This window comes from Lissotriton vulgaris, chromosome 12 (genome assembly GCF_964263255.1).
Source record: "Lissotriton vulgaris chromosome 12, aLisVul1.2, whole genome shotgun sequence".
NCBI lineage: Eukaryota > Metazoa > Chordata > Amphibia > Caudata > Salamandridae > Lissotriton > Lissotriton vulgaris.
In genome coordinates this window covers 629,314,166-629,340,846 of record NC_141700.1, presented here as the reverse complement: position 1 = coordinate 629,340,846, position 26,681 = coordinate 629,314,166, and the positions used below count along the sequence as shown (strand labels likewise).

At 47.8% G+C, this 26,681-nt stretch overlaps 1 protein-coding gene across 1 annotated transcript in view; it reads left to right on the top strand.

Moving 5' to 3' along the window:
• Positions 1 to 939: 939 nt before the first annotated feature.
• TUBB3 (tubulin beta 3 class III) overlaps positions 940 to 26,681 on the top strand; it is a 45,671-nt gene continuing 19,929 nt past the window's right edge. Inside the window, exon 1 of the mRNA XM_086945783.1 lies at positions 940 to 1,011. Coding sequence (XP_086801909.1) covers positions 955 to 1,011 — 57 coding nt within the window. The 5' untranslated portion in view covers positions 940 to 954. The remainder of the gene's footprint in view (positions 1,012 to 26,681) is intronic.

The window sequence follows — 26,681 nt, the reverse complement described above, 5'->3', positions numbered from 1 at the left end:
TCAGTGAATGATAACTGGGGAAGCAAAGAGTGTGAGAGGGCTGGGCTCTTATACCCCAGCCAGACTTTTGTCTCGGCTCTCCCTGTTAATTAGTTGGCTCGCCCATCTCAGTGTGCAGTGTCGACTCGCCTACAGATTCTCCTTTCTGTTGTTTGAGCGTATGTATGGCTGTGTAGAAGCTCGTGTACATACATGTTCTGCCAATTCTCGGATTTTACATATATGTGTCTACACACAGGAACGCCATTCATGTACTGTTATAGGTCTGCGAAGCAGCGCCCTTATACTATCATTCAGTCTTAAGCTTCGCTGCTTGGGGGTACGTGGGCATGGCCGCTTTTCTGTTCTTTTGTTGTCAGGAGAGCACGAGGCTCATGTCCAAGGGTCACCAATGCCAGTTTGTATTGCTCTTCTATTGTCGAGGATTTGTGGGGACTTCCGGAGACCAGCTGCTGTTATATCACATGTTATGTAATTCCAGTGACTGTGCCGAGTCTCGTGCATAGGGAGAGAAGAGCCATTCTATTGTCCTTCCTATGAACTAATTTGTGTGAGAGGCGTCTTCTATGTCTATGACTGTGGAGATGCTCGTTCACAAGGAGCTGTCATTCTATTGTCCTTCTTAAGCTCCTGTGCCGAATTCCGTCTTCTATGTCGGTAGCTTTGCCGGACTGGGAAGGGTTACATCTGCCTCTTGGGCACTGGGAGCGCGCGGAGCCAAAAGCGGGCGCGCTCCCGACGAACAGTGACAACGCCCTGCTCGCGCCGGCTCCCGGGTGCTGATGCTGCAGAGATGCCGCAGCGTTTCTCAGCAGATCGACTCTGATTGGCCGTTGGCGGGCGTGACGTCAATCTCCTTTGCACAATCAGCCTGGTATAAAAGGCATCGGGGCTGGAGCAGCCCACCTTTTGCACCGCACAGCACCCACTGCTCACCCCACCACACCAGGCACTATGAGGGAAATCGTGCACATCCAGGCCGGCCAATGCGGCAACCAGATCGGGGCCAAGGTAAAGCAGCAGGGATGGAGTGCAGGGGCGGACTGTGGCTGCACGACTGAGCTATAGGTGCAGGAGTGAGACGTGGAGGGCCGAGGGGGCGTGACGCAGTGCAGGAGGGCGCTAGGTAGCGCCATGCAGTGTTTTTGATAGTCGGAGCACTGGATGGAAGATATTCTCTGGTGGGGGCGTGGCATTTTGTGCAGGAGGGAAGAGACGTGCAGTCACCAACCGAGGAGGCTTGCAGTTCTGTAGAGGCTGTGCGAACAATGCGTAATCGGCATTAAGAGGACCGAGTGCTATGCATGCAGTGCGGATGGGAAGAGACAGCGTTGATTAAAGATCCCTGGGGCGTTGATTAAGGGTCCCTGGGGGTTGGCGTTGATTAAAGATCCCTGGGGTTTTGAAAGAAAGTGTATTCAGGGTGTGGGAGGGATTAAAGGCCAGTGAGGCTAATTAAAGCTCCACGAGGTTCTGTGACGATCTCTTGGGTTTCTGCGGTTGTTTTGGGATCCTTGGGGTTTTGCCGATGATGGGGTATCTCTGGGGTCCAGGGGTTGATTAAAGAGCCTGGGTTTCGGGGCTGAGTGGAGGTGCCTGGTGGACAGAGGTTGATAGTGGGTGGCTGGTTTTCTGGGAGTCATGGACCCTGGGGTTTTGGAAATGATGAAAGAACCCCGGAGTCTCCAATGGACTTACAAATATTATGGCCCTGGAGTGGAGCGGACACCCCTGGGGTTCTGGGTTTTAATAAGTATCCCTGGGGTATTCATGGTGATTGGGAATCCCCTGTGTTCTATTATTGATTTGTGGTTATTGTAGGGAATATTTGTTTGTACTAAGGTGGATTAAGAATCTGCAGGGTTCTGTGGTTGATGACGAATCCCCTGGGTCACAGGGGCTGGTTAGGGGCCTCTGAGGCTCTGATTATAGTTATGAATCCCTGGAGTTCTGGTAGTGATTTTGATATCCCATGGGCTTCATGGCTGATTGAAGACTTCCCAGGTTCAGAGTTTCGCTATCAAATCCTGGGGTTCGGATACCTATTAAGGATCCTTGGTGTTCTAGGGCTGGGCAAGGCCCCGCGGGGTTTTGGAGTTGCTGAAGATTCCTGGAGGCACACAGGTCGGTCTGCTGGGTGACAGGGTTTTGGGAGAGTTGAGTCGCCAATGGAAGACTGAGGGTGTTAACAAAGCGACTGGTCAGAACTTGTGTGAATGGGTAGTAGTGGGGGTTAGGGGCTGCAGACTACAGCTTGGAATTGATTTAACTGGAGGTAGTGATGGAAGGTGTCTTTGTGAGCTAGGAAGTAGTAGGGTTCATGTGCCTGGCGAGCTGCAGTAGCAGTTCTGTGGAAACTGAGGTGTGGGAGTCCTAGAATCACACATTTTGTTGGGATAGAGTGGATGGTTTGTTGGTGCACCTGGACTCTAGGGGCTAGGGTTTAGAATCGCTCTTTGTTGCGTTGTTTTGACTGTGGTGTCTGGGTGTCAGGTCTGTGGCCTTTGGGATGTAGGTTGCATGGAATCACAAGCTCTGTGGGGCTGGTGTGGCTGGGGTGCTTGTGTGTCAGGTCTGTATGTGGGTGCCAGGGTGAAGGTTGCATGGAATCACAAGCTCTGTGGGGCTGCTGTGACTTTGGGTGCTTGTGTGTCAGATCTGTGGGACTGGTGCAAAGGTTGCATGAAATCACCAGCTATGTGAGGATGGTGTTGCTGGGGTGCTTGTGTGTCAGGTCTGTGGGTGCTGGGATGAGGGTTGCATGAAATCACCAGCTATGTGAGGATGGTGTTGCTGGGGTGCTTGTGTGTCAGGTCTGTGGGTGCTGGGATGAGGGTTGCATGAAATCACCAGCTATGTGAGGATGGTGTTGCTGGGGTGCTTGTGTGTCAGGTCTGTGGGTGCTGGGATGAGGGTTGCATGAAATCACCAGCTATGTGAGGATGGTGTTGCTGGGGTGCTTGTGTGTCAGGTCTGTGGGTGCTGGGATGAGGGTTGCATGAAATCACCAGCTATGTGAGGATGGTGTTGCTGGGGTGCTTGTGTGTCAGGTCTGTGGGTGCTGGGATGAGCGTTGCATGAAATCACCAGCTATGTGAGGATGGTGTTGCTGGGGTGCTTGTGTGTCAGGTCTGTGGGTGCTGGGATGAGGGTTGCATGAAATCACCAGCTATGTGAGGATGGTGTTGCTGGGGTGCTTGTGTGTCAGGTCTGTGGGTGCTGGGATGAGGGTTGCATGAAATCACCAGCTATGTGAGGATGGTGTTGCTGGGGTGCTTGTGTGTCAGGTCTGTGGGTGTAGTGGGACTGGTGTGCTGGTGGACGCGCTGGAGTGTAGTGCTTTGTTAGTTAAATGTGTCTTGCTGTTTTGACTTTGCCTGGGTGTGGTGCATGCATTGTCTTAGCTGAGCTGCCCATGCTGATTTTCCAGGCAAATCTGCTGGGCCGTCTCCATGCTGGGCTGGGCATGGAGAGGGCCTTGTGACAATATTGGAAGTAGATGATGTGTTTGAGATACGCCTATTCTGGGTGGTATTTCGTCTGAGACTGATTTGTCATTGACGGTGGGCGGAGCCACCCTTTGTGCCTCTCTGAGCGTCAAAGCTGTTTCTACAGAGGCTGTGAGGGCTTGCAGTGTGATCGCCTCAGGATGGAGGCTGGCGTGTTGAGGCCTCGCCCTAACCGTACTTGATGTGCATAAGGAAGGCATATTGCAGTGTGCACTGTCTGCAGATCAGTGCTTCTCTCGTGCAGACGTGCCTGTTCAACAGCAGCGATCTGGGCAGACAGGGAGCGATCGCCACACCCCCTCCATCATTCCCTGCTTCGCTGCTTTAAAATGCAGTGCATTCAGGGCCCTGGCCAATCACGCCAGCCCACGACAACCCCTGGTGCTGGTAAAATGGGAAGACATTATCCATCTTTCTCGAAACCATGAATGTGTAAAAATCACATCATTTGTTTTCGCATAATTAAGCGAAATTCCACAAAAATAAGCAAAATTATCACAATGCAAAACTGGTATTGAGCGCTATATTTTGGTGCGAAATGTGTCCTTTCATTTTGGAAATGAGGATTCTTTTCACGCTACAAAAATAGCACAGAAAACACAAGTGCTGTAAACAAGAGCAGCTCATATCTGATTGTTTGTGTTATTGTCACTAAAATGTTGCTGCAAAAGCAGTACAATTACCCCACGTGGCTTAATGGGGTGATTTCGGAAATGTTGCTTAACAAGCATAAAGCAGACTTTTAGAATCTAAGTGAGTTTACGCCGGTGTAATGGAAATTTCGTCTGGGCCTACTCATAGCTGGATCTCTTCCGCAGTGCTAGGCCCTGTCTCCAGGTCCCCACCAATCACCTGTTAATCATCCTCAGCTTTGCTATGTCCTTTCTCACAACGGCCACCACTCTGAAACGGTCTGTCCCTATGTTGTGACCACCGACACGCAGACCACCTACAATGCTGCGTTCAGCCTCCTAGTAAAACACGTTCACATACAGACCCCTTTCTACAATACCCTACCTCGCTATCATAACTTTCTTCCCTATTCACATACAGACCACCTCCTACAGTGCTCTGCCCTGTCTCCTGGTATCCACCGTTCAGACACAGACCACTTTCTACAGTGCCTCAGTCTCCCAAGACCCACTATTCGCATACCGATCACCTCACCCAGTGCTCTGTTCCCTCATTTAGTCCCCTCAATCACATACAGACCACCTTCTCGTATGCTCTGTCCTTGTGTCGCAGTAGTATCCACCCATTCTCACACAGACCCACTATTCACATGTAGGCCACGTCCAAAAACCTGTTGTCCCTGGGTTACAAACCCTATTCAGTACACACAATGTCCTGCCCTTTCCCCGGTACCAACCATTCTCCAAAAGTACGCTATTCAAGGGTTATAAATTACTTCCTCCCCCTTCCACACACAGACCACCTTCTACAGTGCTCGGCTTTTGTCTCCCTCTCGTCATCTTTGACGTACAGACCCCCTCATACAATATTCTAAATCTGTCCTCATCACCATTCACACACAGACCACCTTCTGCAGTGCTCGGCTTCTGTCTTCCTCTCGCCATCTTTAACATACAGACCACCTCATACAATGCACTCCATCTGTGCTGTAGCCCCCACACATAGTCACACCTTGTGCAGTGCGTTGATGCTGTCTCCTTGGTACCTACAATGCCTTCTCCCTGGGCTCCAGATTCTGATCTTTCCTAGTGTGACCCCTCCCGGCCCACCACCACCACCACGAGCTTCGCCCCCCCTCCCCCCATGGCAAAGAGGAGGCCCTGTGTCCGAGCTGCCGTGCGCGCTGGTGCAGTGGCGGGCCACACCCTCAGACTGCAGCAGAGGCCCGAGAACAAAGGCCTGAGCTCAGCTCTGCAGCAGGCCGGGCCCTGCACGGCGCAGGGCGCACACGCAGCCTCGGCCCCGGGTTTGCACGGACAGGATCCGTGGACAGTGCGAGAAGCACTGTGCAGTCCCGATGTAGCACCCCGAATAACAGGCTTGGGGCTTTGTCAAGAAAAGGTTTGCCCTTCTCTCAGCCTTGATGTTTTCACATTATGATATTTTTGAATTGTGATTTTCTGGCCTTCTATGGGCCCAATATGTGTCACGTTCACCCCAGTTCGTTATTGACATCAAGGAAAAGTGTGCGCTCTAGACGGGCATTACATATTTTATAAGCTCGTTTTGAACAGTAAGGCAACTTGTTGATTCTACTGTTCTTGTGTGTTAACCCGGCATTGCTGTGATGTTTTCATTCATTTACACGAGGTAACGCGAGGTGGGTCTATTTTTAAATGAATAAACTCCTGCTTGGCAGACATCCCTTTTCTAGGTCTGTCAGATGAAGACAGCGAATGACGTTCGAATGAATGAAGTGTTTCGAATACTAAACTACGAGGCTTCTTTCAATGTTTTGGGAATTGGGGGTCGCCCCTTGAACCATGAAGAGGGCTGGCACGGCCCTCAGTGTATGGGATCATGTGTGAGTGGAAAAAGGGGGTCGGGCATGACAGAGAAGGACAGGAGGCCTCTGCATAAAATAACTCTTCAAACACAAATTAGAAGGAAATGTGTAACTTTGGACACTTCAGGTGGGGTAATGGCGATTTATAAATATGTATGCAAAACACAGGTTGCAGCAGGCCTGTTCTTGCTTCTGCTCTGCAGGTGCTCAGACACCTTCTTTGGAAATTCTTCCTCACTCGGTATCTCTTGCACCAGTGCAGTGGGTGAGTGTTCGCCATGCATGTCAAACAAGGGAGTAGTTAGAACAATGAAATACCCTCCACTCTGAACCATATCCAGTTTTGAGCAAGTGAGGCTAGTGAGACCGCATTCGTTTTTCTCTCTGTCTTTTTCTCTCATCCAACCATTCCTTTCCTGTCTGTCTTTTTCTCTTTCATCCATCTTTTCTTTTACCGGTCAATCCTTTGTCTCATCCATCCTTCCTTTTCCTGCGACATTTCGCTTTCCATGTTACTGTCATTCAACCAACATCCATCCTTCCTTCTCCCCATCCAACCATTCATCCATCTCCCCTTCGGATGTATGACGGAGCAACGCTAGTTATTGCAACGTGTGCCGTTACATCGCGGTCGTAACAACGACTATGATGTTATCACGCTATGCCATTACAACGCAGGTCTTTACAACGACTTGCGCTAGATGGCGTGCTAACATTAAAAAAGTGTAATTTACTATTCCAACTCCAGTCCACTTAACAGTAGGGAAGGTGTTGGGATAGTAAACTACACTATTTGTAATGTTAGCACGCCCTCTAGTGCAAGTCGATGTAAAGAATTGCGTTGTAATGGCATAGCGTGGTTACATCGTGGTCGTTGTAACAACCGCGTTGTAACAGCATTGCGGTGTAGTGACCGCGTTGTTAACGATGTTTCCCTCCCCTTCTGTTCCCTCATCTATCTTGCTTGCTTAATTTTTCTTTTACATTAAACAGATCTTCCCAATTACCCTCTCCCGAGAGATCAGTGGCAACTCTGTCCCTCTCTGATGTGATATTACTAGCGGCCACTGCCTTACGGTTCACTCCCTGCCTATCTCATGTCATATATAGACCAGCTCCTGCTATGGGATGTCAAGTTTCGTGCATAATTTGCCCCTAGGAAAAAGGCCTCTTTACCTGCAGCTTAGGCCTGGGTGTCAAATTCCACCCACCTCATGGAGTTTGCAGAGTTCTTTCCACTCCGCACTCTGCGTAGTGCGCGGACTTCAGAAAAACTCGGTTCCGCACAGTAGAGTAAAGTTTTTTTCAAACTCACCAACTTGGCTAGCAAAATCTAGGAAAATCTTAATCCAGACCACCTTTCGCCAAAATATCTCAACGGGGTCGGTCACCGATGGTTGCTACCGCTCACTTTGAGAAACCTTATGTTTTCTATGAGAAAGCTGCTACTCGAGTAGAACATCTAATCAAACAGCAGAAAGAAGCAGTGCCTTCTTGCGCTGTGTGTGGTGCCGTTCTTGCTGATTTTACAGGATGGAACAAACACCTGGCACTTAAAATCAGCGCAAACGGTGCAACATAACACACTCCGCCACTTGTGAACTCCGTGTAGCGCTACAGTTTTTTGCTCACTTAGCAGCAGAACTCCGCAAACTCCGTCCAGGCCCACTGCAGATCCTGATCACACATTATCACCCCAGGAAATCGGAGGCGTTCCCGTGCTTCACACCTCTTCCCAAGCAAGTCCAGGTCGGAAGATTCCTTAAAGTCAAGTCTGGTCCCCCTCTCTTCAGAATAAGAGGTAGCTGCTGATGTGAGCTCTTATCATCCATGCAATGACTGACAAGTGGTGCAGTCTCTTCCTAGGATGGTTCTTGTGACAGAAGAAGCAGTGTCAATGGTCCATGAAGAGACATGCATAAGAGTTAGGTTCTTATCTGCACGCAATGATTGACAGATGTCGAAGTGTCTGATTGTTCATGTTATTTTCTACAGGCCGTCAGTGATCATGATACTCAATGATCTATATGCCTGTGGATAGTGTTCTTTGAAGTCTACGCAGTGACTGTGACATTTGAAGTACGAGCCGTACGTCATATATTTCACAGATCATGCAGTAATCGAGGCACTTTGTGCTTATGGACAGTCTTTGTTACAGGCCATGCAGTGATTGTGACACCTGAAGAGGTAGGAGCCTGTAGATAGTGTTTTAAGAAGCCATGCAGTGATTGGGACACTTGTAGTGGTAGGAGCCTGTAGATAGTGTTTTAAAAGGCCATGGAGTAATTGTCACAGTTGAAGAGGTAGAAGCCTGTAGATAGTGTTTTAAGAGGCCATGCAGTGAGTGTGACACTCAAAGAGGTGGGAGCCTGTAGATAGTGTTTTGAGAGGCCATGAAATGAGTGTGACACTCAAAGACGTGGAAGCCTGAAGAGAGTGTTTCAAGAGGCCATGCAGTGATTGTTACAGTTGAAGAGGTGGGAGCCTGTAGATAGTGTTTTGAGAGGCCATGAAATTAGTGTGACACTCAAAGACGAGGAAGCCTTAAGAGAGTGTTTCAAGAGGCCATGCAGTGATTGTTACAGTTGAAGAGGTGGGAGCCTGTAGATAGTGTTTTGAGAGGCCATGAAATGAGTGTGACACTCAAAGACGTGGAAGCCTGAAGAGAGTGTTTCAAGAGGCCATGCAGTGATTGTTACAGTTGAAGAGGTGGGAGCCTGTAGATCGTGTTTTAAGAAGCCATGCAGTGACTGGGACACTTGAAGAGGTAGGAGCCTGTAGATAGTGTTTTAAGAGGCCATGGAGTAATTGTCACAGTTGAAGAGGTGGGAGCCTGTAGCTAGTGTTTTGAGAGGCCATGAAATGAGTGTGACACTCAAAGACGTGGAAGCCTGAAGAGAGTGTTTCAAGAGGCCATGCAGTGATTGTGAAACTTGAAGAGGTAGGAGCCTGTAGATAGTGTTTTAAGAGACCATGCAGTGAGTGTGACACTCAAAGAGGTGGGAGCCTGAAGAGAGTGTTTCAAGAGGCCATGCAGTGATTGTTACAGTTGAAGAGGTGGGAGCCTGTAGATAGTGTTTTGAGAGGCCATGAAATGAGTGTGACACTCAAAGACGTGGAAGCCTGAAGAGAGTGTTTCAAGAGGCCATGCAGTGATTGTTACAGTTGAAGAGGTGGGAGCCCGTAGATAGTGTTTTGAGAGGCCATGAAATGAGTGTGACACTCAAAGACGTGGAAGCCTGAAGAGAGTGTTTCAAGAGGCCATGCAGTGATTGTTACAGTTGAAGAGGTGGGAGCCTGTAGATCGTGTTTTAAGAAGCCATGCAGTGACTGGGACACTTGAAGAGGTAGGAGCCTGTAGATAGTGTTTTAAGAGGCCATGGAGTAATTGTCACAGTTGAAGAGGTGGGAGCCTGTAGCTAGTGTTTTGAGAGGCCATGAAATGAGTGTGACACTCAAAGACGTGGAAGCCTGAAGAGAGTGTTTCAAGAGGAAGCCTGAAGAGAGTGTTTCAAGAGACCATGCAGTGATTGTGAAACTTGAAGAGGTAGAAGCCTGTAGATAGTGTTTTAAGAGACCATGCAGTGAGTGTGACACTCAAAGAGGTGGGAGCCTGAAGAGAGTGTTTCAAGAGGCCATGCAGTGATTGTTACAGTTGAAGAGGTGGGAGCCTGTAGCTAGTGTTTTGAGAGGCCATGAAATGAGTGTGACACTCAAAGACGTGGAAGCCTGAAGAGAGTGTTTCAAGAGGCCATGCAGTGATTGTTACAGTTGAAGAGGTGGGAGCCTGTAGATAGTGTTTTAAGAAGCCATGCAGTGATTGGGACACTTGTAGTGGTAGGAGCCTGTAGATAGGGTTTTAGGAGGCCATGGAGTAATTGTCACAGTTGAAGAGGTAGAAGCCTGTAGATAGTGTTTTAAGAGGCCATGCAGTGAGTGTGACACTCAAAGAGGTGGGAGCCTTTAGATAGTGTTTTGAGAGGCCATGAAATGAGTGTGACACTCAAAGACGTGGAAGCCTGAAGAGAGTGTTTCAAGAGGCCATGCAGTGATTGTTACAGTTAAAGAGGTAGGAGCCTGTAGATAGGGTTTTAGGAGGCAATGCAGTCAGTGTAAAAGTTAAAGAGGTAGAAGCTTGTAGATAGTGTTTTAAGAGGCCATGGAGTAATTGTCACAGTTGAAGAGGTAGAAGCCTGTAGATAGTATTTTAAGAGGCCACGCAGTGATTGTGAAACTTGAAGAGGTAGGAGCCTGGAGGTAGTGTTTTAAGAAGCCATGCAGTGATTGGTACACTTGTAGAATTAGGAGCCTGTAGATAGTGTTTTAGGAGGCCATGCAGTGAGTGTGACACTTGAAGAAGTGGGAGCCTGTAGATAGTGTTTTAAGAAGTCATGCAGTGACTGTGACAGTTGAAGAGGTAGGAGCCTGTAGACAGTGTTTTAAGAGGCCATGCAGTGATTGGTACACTTGTAGAGGTAGGAGCCTTAGATAGTGTTTTAGGAAGCCATGCAGTGATTGGGACACTTGTAGAGGTGGGAGCCTCTACATAGTGTTTTAGGAGGCCATACAGTGATTGTGACACTTGAAGAAGTGGGAGCCTTTAGATAGTGTTTTAAGAGGCCATGCAGTGAGTGTGACACTTGAAGAAGTGGGAGCCTTTAGATAGTGTTTTAAGAGGCCATGCAGTGAGTGTGACACTTGAAGAAGTGGGAGCCTGTAGTAGTGTTTTAGGAGGCCTTGCAGTGAGTGTGACACTTGAAGAAGTGGGAGCCTCTAGATAGTGTTTTAGGAGGCCATGCAGTGAGTGTGACACTTGAAGAAGTGGGAGCCTTTAGATAGTGTTTTAAGAGGCCATGCAGTGAGTGTGACACTTGAAGAAGTGGGAGCCTTTAGATAGTGTTTTAAGAAGCCATGCAGTGATTGGGACACTTGTAGAGGTGGGAGCCTCTACATAGTGTTTTAGGAGGCCATACAGTGATTGTGACACTTGAAGAAGTGGGAGCCTTTAGATAGTGTTTTAAGAGGCCATGCAGTGAGTGTGACACTTGAAGAAGTGGGAGCCTTTAGATAGTGTTTTAAGAGGCCATGCAGTGAGTGTGACACTTGAAGAAGTGGGAGCCTGTAGTAGTGTTTTAGGAGGCCTTGCAGTGAGTGTGACACTTGAAGAAGTGGGAGCCTCTAGATAGTGTTTTAGGAGGCCATGCAGTGAGTGTGACACTTGAAGAAGTGGGAGCCTTTAGATAGTGTTTTAAGAGGCCATGCAGTGAGTGTGACACTTGAAGAAGTGGGAGCCTGTAGTAGTGTTTTAGGAGGCCATGCAGTGAGTGTGACACTTGAAGAAGTGGGAGCCTCTGGATAGTGTTTTAGGAGGCCATGCAGTGAGTGTGACAAATGGAGAAGTGGGAGCCTTTAGATAGTGTTTTAAGAGGCCATGCAGTGAGTGTGACACTTGAAGAAGTGGGAGCCTTTAGATAGTGTTTTAGGAGGCCATGCAGTGAGTGTGACACTTGAAGAAGTGGGAGCCTTTAGATAGTGTATAGGAGGCCATGTAGGGTTTGTGACCCTTCAAGAGGTGGGAGCCTGTAGATAGTGTTTTAAGAGGCCATACAGTGATTGTGACCCTTCAAGAGGTGGGAGCCTTTAGATAGTGTTTTAAGAGGCCATGTAGTGATTGTGACCCTTCAAGAGGTGGGAGACTGTAGACAGTGTTTTAAGAGGCCATGCAGTGATTGTGACACTTCAAGAGGTGGAAGCCTTTAGATAGTGTTTTAAGAGGCCATGCAGTGATTGTGACACTTTAAGAGGTGGGAGCCTGTAGATAGTGTTTTAAGAGGCCATACAGTGATTGTGACCCTTCAAGAGGTGGGAGCCTTTAGATAGTGTTTTAAGAGGCCATGTAGTGATTGTGACCCTTCAAGAGGTGGGAGACTGTAGATAGTGTTTTAAGAGGCCATGCAGTGATTGTGACCCTTCAAGAGGTGGGAGCCTTTAGATAGTGTTTTAAGAGGCCATGCAGTGATAGGGACACTTTAAGAGGTGGGAGCCTATAGATAGTGTTTTAAGAGGCCATACAGTGATTGTGACCCTTCAAGAGGTGGGAGCCTTTAGATAGTGTTTCAAGAGGCCATGCAGTGATTGTGACCCTTCAAGAGGTGGGAGCCTTTAGATAGTGTTTTAAGAGGCCATTCAGTGATTGTGACACTTGAAGAGGTGGGAGCCTTTAGATAGTGTTTTAAGAGGCCATGCTGTGATTGTGACCCTTCAAGATGTGGGAGCCTTTAGATAGTGTTTTAAGAGGCCATGCAGTGATTGTGACCCTTCAAGAGGTGGGAGCCTTTAGATAGTGTTTTAAGAGGCCATTCAGTGATTGTGACACTTGAAGAGGTGGGAGCCTGTAGATAGTGTTTTAAGAGGCCATTCAGTGATTGTGACACTTGAAGAGGTGGGAGCCTGTAGACAGTGTTTTAAGAGGCCATTCAGTGATTGTGACACTTGAAGAGGTGGGAGCCTTTAGATAGTGTTTTAAGAGGCCATACAGTGATTGTGACACTTCAAGAGGTGGGAGCCTGTAGATAGTGTTTTAAGAGGCCATTCAGTGATTGTGACACTTGAAGAGGTGGGAGCCTTTAGATAGTGTTTTAAGAGGCCATACAGTGATTGTGACACTTCAAGAGGTGGGAGCCTGTAGATAGTGTTTTAGGAGGCCATTCAGTGATTGTGACACTTTAAAAGGTGGGAGCCTGTATATAGCGTTTTAGGAGGCCATTCAGTGATTGTAACACTTTAAGAGGTGGGAGCCTGTAGATAGTGTTTTAGGAGGTCATGCAGTGATTGTGACAGTTGAAGAGGTGGGAGCCTGTAGATAGTGTTTTAAGAGGCCATGCAGTGATTGTGACCCTTCAAGAGGTGGGAGCCTGTAGATAGTGTTTTAGGAGGTCATGCAGTGATTGTGACAGTTGAAGAGGTGGGAGCCTGTAGATAGTGTTTTAAGATGCCATGCAGTGATTGTGACAGTTGAAGAGGTAGGAGCCTGTAGATAGGGTTTTAGGAGGCCATTCAGTGATTGTGACACTTGAAGAGGTATGTACCGGTAGGTTGTGGGGAAATGGCAAAGTTCCATCTGGTGGTCAAATGTGATGAGGCTTTCGATTAGTCAGCTTACAGGAAGAGAAGGTAATGGGGAGGGGGGGCTTAGGGGGGGCAGCCTCTTAGAGCAGCACTCAGTAGAAATCACAAGCCCCCAGAGGCGGCCTAATGAAGGTGACTCATCGCTGGACCGGGCCTCGGGTGAGGTCATTTCATATTCTCGGGGACCTTTAAAGAGGTTAACTCCTCCTCCTCCCACCCTCCAGACTGAAACCCAATTTCACATCTGTGGCCACTTCTTATAATGACCTCCCAGCTGCCTCACCCACAGGCTGCTGCACGCAGTGCTTTGTTTGACAAGGGGGCGCAAGGGCAGGGCCAGCTCTAAAGAGCCGGACTCAGGCCCCCAAGCTCCCCCCCTGCTGGACCAGCGTTCAGCCTGAGATGGAGCTGACGTCATTCCCTCGAGCCTCAGGCTACCCTGGAGAACAATGGTGATAAATGAATCCTATGGTGTGGCTACAGCCAACCTATGCAGCAAGCACTCGCCTCTGCCACACACACACAACCTGTGGATAATACCACAAGGCCACATTTGCAGTCGAAATGCCATGTTTTTAAAAACTCTTCAGCTGCTCGAGGGTCTGGCTCCAAGCGTGGTCTCGCGCCTTCCTCCTGCACTGCTAACGTCTGAGCCCAGCACCATCAAATGCATCCACGATGGGGCGGGAAATCACTGGACAAGGAGAGCTGGACACATTCTCATAGGCGGAAATGCTCCTTGGAGCATGCTTGGAACAAGCCAGTAGACCGAAAAAAGTGGAAAAAGGAGGAAAAAATATATCTAATTTTTTGTCCAATAGGGGACTCTAAATTCTCCTATCGTTTGTGTCACTTGTCCACTTATCTATAGCTAACAAATTACCAAAGCCATCACTACTATGTGAGGACGTGATTACACATTTTATTTATTGTAATCAAGCAGAATTATTCTACGCCAATTTATTTTATCAAATTTGTTTTTCACTATACACAAATATACATACATATGTACACACTATATATAACGAATACAAACAAAATAACATATAAACTTTATACAAAAAATGAAAAAAAAATCACAAAATAATTTCTTCTTCACCCAATCAGAAACAATATTACAGCAACAGCTGAGTGTCCTCCTATTCAGTCTAGGGCAGAGGTCTTCAAACTTTTGGATGCTGAGACCCCCCTGTCAACATTTTGAGGTGTAAGGACCCCCTCCTGACAAAAATCTCTAAACCTGTAGGCAGGGCTAGAGGAATTGTGAGGCAGGTGAGGACCAAATTACGCGACAGGCTTGACTAAATTGTGTGGGAAGAAAATGTAAAAGATGTTATGTGATGCCATATCTTTTAGGATAGCATTGCTTCATTAAGAGGAGTGACTGCAGGGTGAGTGAGGTGGCGTATGAATTTGGGTGCGGATGCAAGTTTGGAATGGGACGAATTAATGTAGGATTACTGATGGGCTTGTTTGAGTGAGTTTCATATTGAGCAGTGAGGGGGACAGGTGAGTGAAGTGTCCCATGAGTGCAAGATGAGTAGTGTGCTTGTGTGACTGCAGGGTGAGGTAGCATACATTCATTGTGATCGCTGTGAGTACAGGGTTAGCGTGAAAGAGAAGGGCGAGAATGAGTGAGTTGTCTGAATGCAGAGTGCATTCCCAGACACTTGAAGGAAATCAGCATGTTATGGATGGCGGCGTAGGGTTTCAGATCTCAGTTAAACTGTTGCTATTTTGGCTTTAATTAGGGATTGAGGTTGGAGGAAATAAATAATGTGCTGATCCTCCACCAAACTTCCAGTCCTATGGTTAGAGTTGCCAGCTCATTATTTTGATGGCCCAGACGCTACAAAATAAGCTGTCACCTAAAGCCATATTTTTAGCACCTATCTGTGCGTAGTTCGAACAGCAAATATAAATAGAAACCACTTTTAATTGTGTACTAAGGCTGCCTCATTGATCCATGACTGATAATTAAAGGGAACAAAGACAGAAAAGTCACATAACGAATGCATACATACTTTTTTATTTATACGTCTATTTAGTGTCAAAAGGAGGTCTTTGCAGGCTTTTTAAGCAAAACACATCAGGTATTTTTCTTTTGGCAATCCTACTTTATATTCCTTTTCATGAAATGCATCCTCACACCACAGCAGTAAATGTAATATACAAATGTAAGGAACAGGCAGAGTTGGGACACAGGGGATACTGGAACCAGGAAAAAAACTAAGCCTCTGTAACCAGTTTACAAAGGCATGTAAATATGCAAATGGTCTTTAAAGACCTGTGAAAAACTTGGGCCTGCTGGAGAAAAAACTCCATACACTGCCCCTCTGAGCCCAGTGGCGTAACAAAACTTGAGGGGGCCGCTCTGGATTCTACCAGGAGCTCTCAAATGAGAGTACCCCCCTTGTAACTCAGCCCCCCCACACTGCTGGGGGCTGCGGGGGCCTGTGTTATGCCACTGTACCACCATCCTGCAGGCCTGTGCCTCCAGCTGGGTGGGGCCTCCAGAGTATCTCTGCCCCCCTCTTGCAGATCTCTGCCTCCAGTGGGGCTTCAGCTGGGTGGGACCTCCAGGGTGTCTGGGCCTGCTTCCAACCAGAGTTTATTTCCACTGAGAGTGTTCCCAGCTGACTCCAGGCAGTGCTTCTGTGTCACACAGATGCCCTCAGAAGATGCACTCACCCCCAGGGAGTCTCACTGAAGTCCAAAGCACCTGTGCCAGTCGGTGCCAATGTCCCTCTCTCCATCACCTTCTCTGGGTCTTTCCAGATGGACTCAGTTCTATACCCTGGTAGTAGGACAAGCTTGTTGTGCTAGGGCACAGCTTGGGCTGCCATTGCTGCAAAGGAGAGTGCCCGAAGCCTGTGCCAGACTACTGGCAATAGAGGCTTGTGCATACACTGCAATAGAGGCTTGTGCGTGCCACCATCTCTTCAAGAACGGGCAAAGGGCCACATTATGACACAATGAATTGTCAATTAAGTTTTGATAAAGAGGGTGAAGCAAGTTCAACAATGACCGGGTGCATGACCTTAGCATGCATAGTGAGTCCCCCGCACTGGTGTATCACAGTAGGTTCAGACTACCAGCCAAGGGCTTCAAAACCCACCTTAAAAACCTTTAAAAAAGTAGTGTCTTTCAAATCCAAAATGTAGGAAAATCACCATTGCTGAGAAAGTGACAACTGAAGTGCGCATTCGTGAGTGAAGTACATGTGACTCAGACAGCAGGTACTTTCTTCGCAGATTAGGCTATGATTGATATTGTGCTGAAGAAAAATTTGATCAGACCTCCGCAAAAACCACAAGGAGCAAAAGTTGTGAAAAAGCTGAAAATTGCTTAATGTTGAGATTTAGACACAGCAAATGTGAAAATGCGTCCAAGTGCAGCTGTGCAAATCCTTACTGTCCTGCACCAGGTTTTCCAAAGCGCAGAGGTGCCAGAACAAAGCTGCATGTGCCACAGATCGCATTCCTGGCATGAATGCGAGTCAAAGGGATTAAAAAATTAGAAATAATAAAATTGCAGAAAACAAAAATACTGAAAACAAAATACTTAATGGTGATACAAATAGGTTTCCACTGATAAAAAAAAATAAGAATTAGCATATAAACTTTAGAAAGGCAATGGAACCACAACATTCCAGAAAACACTCTGCTGAGAGATGGATTAAATTCAAGCTTTTACAGCAGTCAACGACTAATAAGGCATGAGAACGAGCAGCATATTAAGTACAAGTTACAGTTGCATACATGTATGCGCATTCAGTTCTTTGTTAGACAAGATATATTATACTGGTGATGTTCGGTGTCGAGATCATACCTGGATTGTACGAGATGTGTTCTACCAGAGAACGGCAGCCACATAATCCTTTCTTATTCACAGGTCATCAATGTAAGAATTGTGGGATGGATACTTTCTTTCTGCATATTCAGTTCTTAATTTCAGTATTGAGGATGCGCAGTCAACAATCTGTCACTAAGGGTGTGTCGTCTCAGTGTTGTTTCGGATGCAGATCAAAATAGGTTCCTTAAACTAAAACAAAATGCTATTCTTCGACCATATTCAGGCTATACTTAAATGATTTACTGGCATGTATCTATTTACTTTCTTCTTTGCATAGTATTTCTTCGAAGTCTCCTCCATTAAGTTTCATGTTCGTTTTGATTGGCCTGCAAAAAAATGACTAACTAAAGGTGAATTAGCGACCTTGCATCTAAATCTGCTCTTTTAACCTGACTAGTGGTTGCTTTATATTTTTCCGACATTTAGTCACACAGTGGGTGCAGTAGTATATGAGAGATGTGGAATTGCAGTTGAAAAACAGTTTAAGGTTGTCCTGTTCAGCCTGAGGAGGTCGGGGGTCAAGTGTCACCATTGTTTTTCAGGATGGAGAAGCTGCACGCGCGGATTAGCACTTCGCCCGGTACTCAGACATTACCCCACACCCGATGCGTCTGGCATTAGCATGAGAATGCAGCCGGGGCATTCACTGGACTTTGCTGAGCGGGCCCCCTGGAACTTGCCCCCCCCCCCCCCCATGGGGGTTGCGGTGGGGGCCTGTGTTACGCCACTGACCGAGCCCCCAGCACCTCGAGTTGCACTGCAGCAACCAGGGCTGAGAGACAGGACGGGGGAAGAGGGAGGGCTAAAGCCCTTTAGCCTGGGCAGAATTGTGAATGGGAAGGCGCGACCCCCTTTGCATCGCTCCACGGCCCCCCTGGGGGTCGCGCCCCACAGTTTGAAGACCCCTGGTCTAGGGGGTACACTAAGAGGTAGTCAGACACAACTGGTTCAGCAAATGATTTGACAGAACCCAAATCATCGGATGTGCCAAATAGCAATAATTTCCCAAAATATTTCAAAATAATGACTCCTCCTTATGGAAAGTGTTGACGCGGTCGTGTTTCGGCCTTCCAACAAATCTGGCCTCCTCAAGACAGGGCGATAAAGAACTCCTGTAAATCAATCCAGCGGCACCAGGCAGAAGGTTTCTCACAATGGAAAATAAATACCACTGCTTCAACACAGCAGGCACTTGTCTGCTAAAGCAGATCTCTCACTAGCGTCTGGCTCGGGGTACTCAATATCCCAGAAACTACTTTTTTTTATCGCAGTTCGCTCATTTAAACCCAACGCGGGGCCACCATCATGGTAAATAAATAACAAGCCAGTGACATCTTGGTGAGTGAAGGTTTGTGTGTCTTCAACCACAAGCACCATACTTCTCTCGACTCAAAAGTAAGGGTGAAGTCAGGTGTTTAAAGGGCGATCCAATTAAGGTGAAAGAATGGACACCTTTTTGGCAGATTGATATATGGAAAGCAGGTGACCCCACTAAAGTCCACGGCTGCATTTTGATTGTCAGATGACGAATGGATGTAAAAAGAGGGTGACATGCGGCAGATGTGACATTTATGAGACAATCTACATATGAGCTCATTGAAAAGGGAAAACCACATTACACGCGTTGCCATTTTTCATTAGGTCGAGCCTGGGCAGCGCATGCGCAGCTCTGTGAGGCATGCTGTATGAGGTATGGAATAGAAGCTCCGACAAGTTCCTGTCCATCTTTTCAATTAGCTCCTGTTACTGTCCTTTGGAAATCATTGCTTTTCATTCGGGAATAGGCTTAGTAACCCCTCCTTGGTACCGCCTTGTCTGCTTTTGTAACCTCCCATAAGGATTCGACTTTTTACTTGTGTTACACGGTCATCTTTATATGGTCGGTGAGCACTATTTTCTTTAACCCCTCCGCCGCGGCTGGAATTCTGCGCCTGTGCGGCACATTCCGATCGCGGGTGTGGTCATGACGGCTCCTGGCCGTCATCAGCACACGCCCACCGTAACTGATGATGACCGGGAGCCGTCATCAGCACCGAAGGGGTTAATGAACTTCCCCTATTCCACCCACGACATTGCAACACTCCACCCGCTTTTATATTGTTATTAGTAATGTATTTATTTAATTTACAGTGTGGTCCGCTTTAACTATAGCATCTGCGCTTATTTCATTTACGGCGCAGTCCGCTTTTACTTCCGCAGCAGCACTACAGAACCTTTCTTTCTTTTTTCTTTTTGGGTGAAAGCGCCCCATACCGCGCTTTCACTTCAATGTTGGCCGCATCTCTTTCTTTGGACGCTGCTCACTGTAACCTAAATACAGAGAGCAGAGACTAATGAAAGGGGCGCGGCTACAATTAAAGTGGTATCGCATTTGCGAGAGTTTGAGCTATTGCCATTAGAAATTGCAATGCCTTTTACATATGTGTTGCTTTTAAAACACACATGAATAATAGGCATTGTCATTTAGAATGACACTAGCTTAAACGCCCGCAAATGCAAGACCTATAGCATTGGAAATGCTTGCAGAACGGAGATAACCTTATGATATATCCTGTCTCAAACTGTGATTTTCTAAAGCTAGAGTTGGCTGGATATCTCATGTGTTTATAGAATCTAAATTAAATAATCTGGGGTCCACCTCAGAGAGATTATATGTGAAAAGTGAAAGTGCATAGATGAGAATAATAACCACGTCCTCTGTCAGAGTGACATAATTTCTAAAAGCCTCACCAAACCGTGTGATGGTTTCATTCCTTTGCTTATTGGCATTCTCGTGTAAATGTTGTCATTTATGAAGTGGAGGGCAAGATAATAAGTAGAACTGTGTCAGAGAAAGCGTGACATGATAGTTTTCAATCTAGCTCATTATATTTCTATCGCCATATTCCGATAGGTGCTGGTTTACTAGTCTTTCTTCTATTTCCTTGGAATTAAATTTGCTTTGTATGTCTTCTCTTTCTGTTTTCTGGAACCTATCATTGTTATTCTTTTTCCATTTCTAAGAATGAATTTCGCCCAATAGGTGCATCTGTCCTTCTGATGCATTTTTAGAAAGCTGTCGTGTTAGTCTTTGTTCTATTTCTATGGGTAGGAACTAGCACTACAGCCCTCCGTAGAGATGGACTTGAGTGGGATGCAAGCATCTGCCAAAGTGGTATTGGTTCATACTTCCTTCTGGGGTAGGTTGTGCAGGATCCTGTGTTAGAGAAGTGCCATTATATTTAACACTTGGTTATGTTAGATCTTCAGTTTGGGTAGTGGTATGAAATTGTTAATGTAAGACGGATGGTTTGGGGGAGGGGCTGGGGACCTGCTCTGATGGTGGGTGGAGCTTGTTTTTTGCATAGAGACAGATGCTAGAGCGGGAGTGGTGGGACCACATGGGGTTCGCATGGCGTGAGTTGACTTTAAAGCTAGCGAGGAACTTTACTGTCAATTCAGTCTATGGGAGTGAAGGGCTGGTGAAAAGGGAGCGATTTCAACTTCAGCTGTTGTCCTGTGAGATTCATGGTGTTGGCCAACGGAGTTTCTACTTTTCTACCGCCATCTTTTAACAGAAGCTGCCCTGGAAGTGAGAGGCATGAGGGTTGGGCCATGGCTGCAGATTCAGAGGGAAGCCCAGCTCCAACCAGAGGGGTGTGCATTCTATACAGCACTGCAGCCAGCTCTCCCAGCAAGAGGGATTGGGAGCTGTCAGGCGTCAGAAACGCAGAGGAACCCCATTCCCCCAAGCCCTGCTTTGGGCACACAAACTGCGAGGAATATGGGACACGTTTTTGCATTGTTACAAACTTTGGGCACGTGGACAGCTAGAGGGGCTTGGGGCACACGGTCAGCGAGGGGGGTTTGTGGCGCATGGGCAGAATGAAGCCTGTTGCCACATGGATAGTCTGGGGAGTCTGGGACATACTACACGTCAGTAAGTGGGGCCAATATAGTGTGGGGAATCTTGGACACAGAGGAGGTCGACTGGGTAGCCTGTGTGAGGTTCCTGGGGCACTTAGATACAGCTCAGCGAGCTTGGGTCACATGTCCAGGATGAAGCGCTAGGGGGGCACACGTGTGAAAAGCTAGGAGGGCACAGTGTGAGGCTGTGACTGGTAAGGATTGTGGGCAACTGGCGCTATCATGGCGATACTAGGCCCCAGCACCCTCAGTGCGTCACCTGATAGGAGCAACTTAATCCAAAGCGCCTCGCAGCAGGCTACATGCAAAGTATGGTCTCTGTATCGAAAGGCAGGCGTCGATTCTGTGCGGAAAAACCCTCACCCGTCGGTAAAGGCGCTATGTATATAACTCGATAGATATCCTCCCAGTCCCCCCTCCCCCAGCCCCCTGCGGGCGGCGTGCCTGTCTCCTTAAGATGCAGACTTTCCCTCAAAGCCTGTAATTGCAGCACCTGCTGCCGCCGAGCGGCTAATCATCCTATCCCCAGGGTGACATCTGCGCCTCCGTGATTACAGGGCGCGCGCACAGACTGTGAGGAACAGAATGTTTCCGGCCTGGTCCCTGTTGGGGGCAGAGGGAGGCGTGGGGGGAGGTGGCGAAGTGCCCTGTCGGGGCCAGTCTGGAAAACACACGCCTGCTTCCAAAACACGGGACCCGAGGGTAGAGCAGGCCCAACAGGCCCTGCCAGTGTGCACAACCCCTGCCTGCTGTTTGCACGCAGGCCCTCTGTCACCAGCTTTACTCCTGCTGCTGGTTCAGGCGGCGCAGTTGCTCCTCAGTGACTGCCGAGGCCCCGCCTGCCGGTTTTGTGTCTGCCGCACCTTTGTTCCCATGTCTGCGAGAGTGATGCATCCCTTCAATAGGATGGGGCAGTCGTACAATAATAAACACATGTATGCAGGGGTGTTAGTAGCACTAGCTAGAGAGTAAAAACACGGTGCGCTGAATTAAATAATGCTTTATTGACATGACAATCTACAAGTAATGCGAAAGCAAGGGTACTTACAATATGTATGTGTGAGTGAGTGTATATATATATATATATATATATATATATATATATATACAGACACACATTTATAATTTTCATATGTAAGAAACCCTTGAAGGATCTATATGCGATGTATTTTGTTTGGGGTGGGGTTCGTGTTAATCTCCAATATGCAGGCAGTGCAGCTGCTGTGCCTGTTCCCTTTTCTAGGCAACAGGGACAGTTCCGATACGCAGAGGTTTTTAAGGGCCTGGGAGGGCGGGGTCAGAGTCTTGACACGACTCTGCCTGACCTTCTTTCAAAGGTCCTGTCCTGGCACATCCCCATAAACGACCCTAGGTGGCATTGCATGGAGTAGGCCAGGCCCCATTTTAGACTCCACTGCCCTATCTGGCTCCTGAGGGAAGAGCTGGCTCCTGCTTTTTGGCCATGATGGAGCGAGAGAGGGGTCGGGGCGCTGTGTCATCCGCCCAGTGGTACAGTCCGAGGTGGGGGCCTTACGATTTTTCACTGCCCACCTCGCATTAACCAACGGAGCGGCTGTTTCCATATTACCCCAAGTAAAGGAGGTGCTCACCCATCAGTCTCCCTCCTTCTGCCCCACCCCCTCTCCGTTCTGGACAAAGGGGGTGGAGGGGGTTGGTGCTGTTGCCGCGCCGGTGAACCCAGCTCTCCAGGGACCGGGGTCCAGCCGGGGGGACCTGTTACCGCCCCTAATGCGGGGACAGGCGTAGCGCGCCGGAGGCAGACTTCTGAATCAGCAATTAGCGGTGGGCGCGTGCCAGCATCTCGCGGCTTTGTCTGCTCCGGCGCCTGTAGCGCTCCAACCAGCCTCGCGACCAGCGCTGAAACCAGCCTCGCGACCAGCGATGCAACCAGCCTCGCGCCCAGTGCTCCAACCGGCCTCGCGACCAGCGTTCCAACCCGCCTCGCAACCAGCGATGCAACCCGCCTCGCGCCCAGTGGTCCAACCAGCTTCGCGACCAGCGATCCAACCAGCCCCGCGACCAGCGCTCCAACCAGCCTCGCGACCAGCGCCTGCATTCACCCCGTTAAAGACGTATTCCACTTTACCAAAAGTTCAATGTATTTCATAGACTGGTCGTTCCGTCTGCCCACTACACCTCAGCCTCTGGTACCCTCACGCCGCGCTGCCCTCTCCCACCAGGGGTGCCCTGGCGCACTGAAAAAACTGGTTTCTTAAGAGCCCGGTCGGTGCCTCTGAACGTCCGGGAGAGATGCGCTGTTGGGCAGCCACATGCCGCTGTCTGACGAGGCATTTCCCATTCAGTGTGGCCTTCCGGCATTCCTCTTGAGGCCCTTTGAGGCCTACGTCGGTCATCCAGAGTGGAACACAGGCCCGGTGACGCAGACCGGATACTTGAAAACCCCAGTAAACAAGGCCCGGAAGAGGATGAAAGAGAGCACAACAGAGGGCGAATTGTGTCTCGCCGCGGACACACAAAGTGCATTTAACTTCTCACAGTTATATCAAGCCGATCATTAGAATGTATTTACCATTTTATCATAGACAATTATGCCATCATATCATTGGATGAATGTCAGAAGAGTTTATAATTGGGTAAGTTTAAGAATTTGAGAAACAGAACGATGACAAACATAATTTTTTTAGTGTTACCAGGTTAAATTGTTGAAAGGAAAATATAAAATTATTTAGAAAAAGTGTTAAATGGCATACATTGCTGTCACGATGGGTCACATGCTCCTATATGGTTGTGCACTGCTGACATCACAGACAGCAGTTAACAGAAGTGAACATACGTTTCTACTAAAAAGTAGGAAAGTAAAACATTATACAGCTGATTAATAAAACAGTTTTTAAATGTGCACATTTCTCTTGGCACAAGCTTCTTAATATCCGTGCTCTAGCAGACAATTGATTTCTATCCTGCACTGGGAGCTCAACAACCAAGTCGATCAGCTTGTCCTACCAGTATGCCTCTCAGCCATTGCCAACATTGGGGTACCATCTCCTGTAGGCCGCATTACCGTCATCGAAGCAGCGTGCTCTTTCAAAGCCCTTGTAAATAAATCATGTATGCACCCTCCATTTCTGGTGCAAAGCTTAAAGCAAAGGGCAGGAAAACTGAGAAAGGGCGGGTGCAAGTCTTCTGGTGGTTTCTAGCTCTGGTCGGAGACCTGCTCCTCTCTCTCAGAGTGGATTCTGATGAGGGCAGTGACTGAGTTTGGGGTACTGCGTCTACCCCTCCTGTACCAAGTCAGTCCTCTCTCCTCCCTCAGGCACAGACTCCTCAGTGGCATTGGACTACTCCGCCGTTTGCTGTGCAACCAACCAGTGGCCGAGTCCATCACTCATGACACAGAACTTCCTTTGCCTCGAAGGAAGAGCCCTCTTGTACAGCTGGTAGATGACAGTGGCACACCTTTGTGTCGCCAGCTCCAGTCGGCCCATTGGCACCTCTCTAGTGGATTAGCATAGCTCTCCCCAGGGTCAACCAGATTTGAGATCTGGGTGAATGTATTTAGTTGTAGTGGTATCTGTTGTAGGCTTAACCATCATACATGATACACGGGGACCTTCAGGGACTGCCACCTGCTAGAAACTCTTTTGATCGCCCATGGAAAGGCTTTTCCGTAGCTCTTACTTCACTGTTTTTTCCTAAAGACAGTTATTGGAAACAGTGTATGGTTTGTGAGGTGGACGATGGCGCCTGCTACTTCCAGTGCCGATGCTGTGATCCCAAATATCCGCTACCAGTGAAAAGGAAGAATTGTATGGCAGGCCACCACAGCCCAGTGAGCAAAGGTGACCACCTGGGAACTCTGTGGGCTTTAGTAAAGAGCAGAGCAGGACGGGGAACCGCTGTTTTCGAGCTAGGAGTGAAATTGAATAGAAAGTCAGTGGACTGTTGACAAAGAGGGAGCCCCATGGGGGGAGTCAGTGTACCTTAGAATGGAACAGAATAGCGTGGAAGTGGTATATGCTCACAAGCAGAGGAGTAATGATGGGGAGGTAGTGTACTCCAACATACCAAACAGATGGTGTGGAATTGGTGTACGCTGTAATGAGAGGAGTATGTAGAGGAGGTTGTGTACTCTCTTAGAAAAGAGCTGGGAATGGAATTGGGACACGCTCCTATGGAGGGGAGTACAATGGGGAGACATATTTTTTAAGCAAGGAGAGCTGTGCAGCAACAAGCAAAGTAGGAATGGAAGTTAACATTTTCCAGCAAGAACAGAATAGTTTGGGTGAGTTGATGTCATCCTGCAAGGAGAGGAATAAAACAGGAGGCTCCTGTACTCTACTAACAAAGGACTGGTAGAGGGAGTCAGTGTATTTACCAAACAGATGAGAATGATGGACATTTTACTCAGGCATGCACCTCCAGTTGTGGCAAATGCGCATATACTGGAGGACTAGTAGCAAGCAGCTTGGGGGTGACTGCTGCTCTAGTTTTATCAATCTAAAATTATGTGTGCTTGGTGGAACTCCCCAAGCAGGCTGGATCAAAACCAATGGCAGGAGAGTTTGGCCTAAAAAAAAACGAAACTATATTTATTAAGAAAGTGCAACCACCTAAATTGTTCTCTGTAGAACCCCAGAATGCACATAGTTTATTAAAGACAAACTTTGCATAAATGTGACATTTTATATCATGTGAAATTTCTGCCAACCCATTGCATGGAAAATGTGTGGTGTCTTGGTAGGGGAAGTATGTACCATTTGTAGGAGGTTGAAAGTGGTGGTGGTTCCATGACTGTCAGTCGATATTAATATATCGAAGTTACCCAACTCTACTTCTCAGAAGTATGTCTACCGGTTGTAAATTCTGTTTTAGAAGAACTTTATTTACCTCCCCACGGCATGGAGAATGATCCTTATAAAATGCCTTGCTGGTTGCGTATTCAAAATGCACCTGAGAAGATGAGTGTTCAAAATGGGTGGGTTAAGGTTACCAGAAGATCATGACTTTCCTAGGACTCCACGACGATGTCGTCATAGCTAATTGCATGGTTCTGATGGGTATCAAGAATCCATCTGCCTGGAGGGAATAGTGCTTAAGTGTGGTCCCAGGCGTACCTGGTGTTGTCAAGATTTTTTCAGAGTGAGCCATTTGTTTGATGCATCTCACGTGTGTAGGCTGCTTACGTTCAGCGGCGTTGGTGTTCCTCAGCATTGCAGCAATCCCAGGCAGCCCTCTCTCGCAGCTGCATTTCGGCTACAAAGCATTGTTGGGCATGCCTTGTTCGCCAAGAAGAACTTTATTTGACATGAATCCCTGGGCAGCCCTGTACTACAACTCCTGGTATTTTCCACCCATCTTCTCATAGGTTCATCTGGCCGGTTAAACTTACCTTCCTCACGGTAAGCCCATCTTTCACGTGAATGGCGGAAAGAAGTTGGATTGCCTGAAATAAAACCCTGACTTACTACTCTCTAATGCCCACTGTCCCTTGAATTATTGGGCCTCAGACAGAAAAACCCATAAGAAGTCAAAATAAGGAAGCAACCATCTGAAGACAAAGGAGTTGTTAAAGTGGCAAACAGCTGACTTTAGCTAGATCAAATCTTCCCTGATCATAGGAAGCTGGCTAGCCTCTAGAGCAACAACAAAGATATCCATGGGTCTATAAGCCTGAAAGAAAGGCTTTTCAAGCTACTGGCACAAGAAGAAAGAAACCTAGTGGTGTAATCAGTGGAAGTCCTCTTTAAGAGGACTGAATCCCATCACTCACTGTGGTGACATGCTTTATCATCTGGGATCTCCTCTTAGTTGCAACCTAGTGC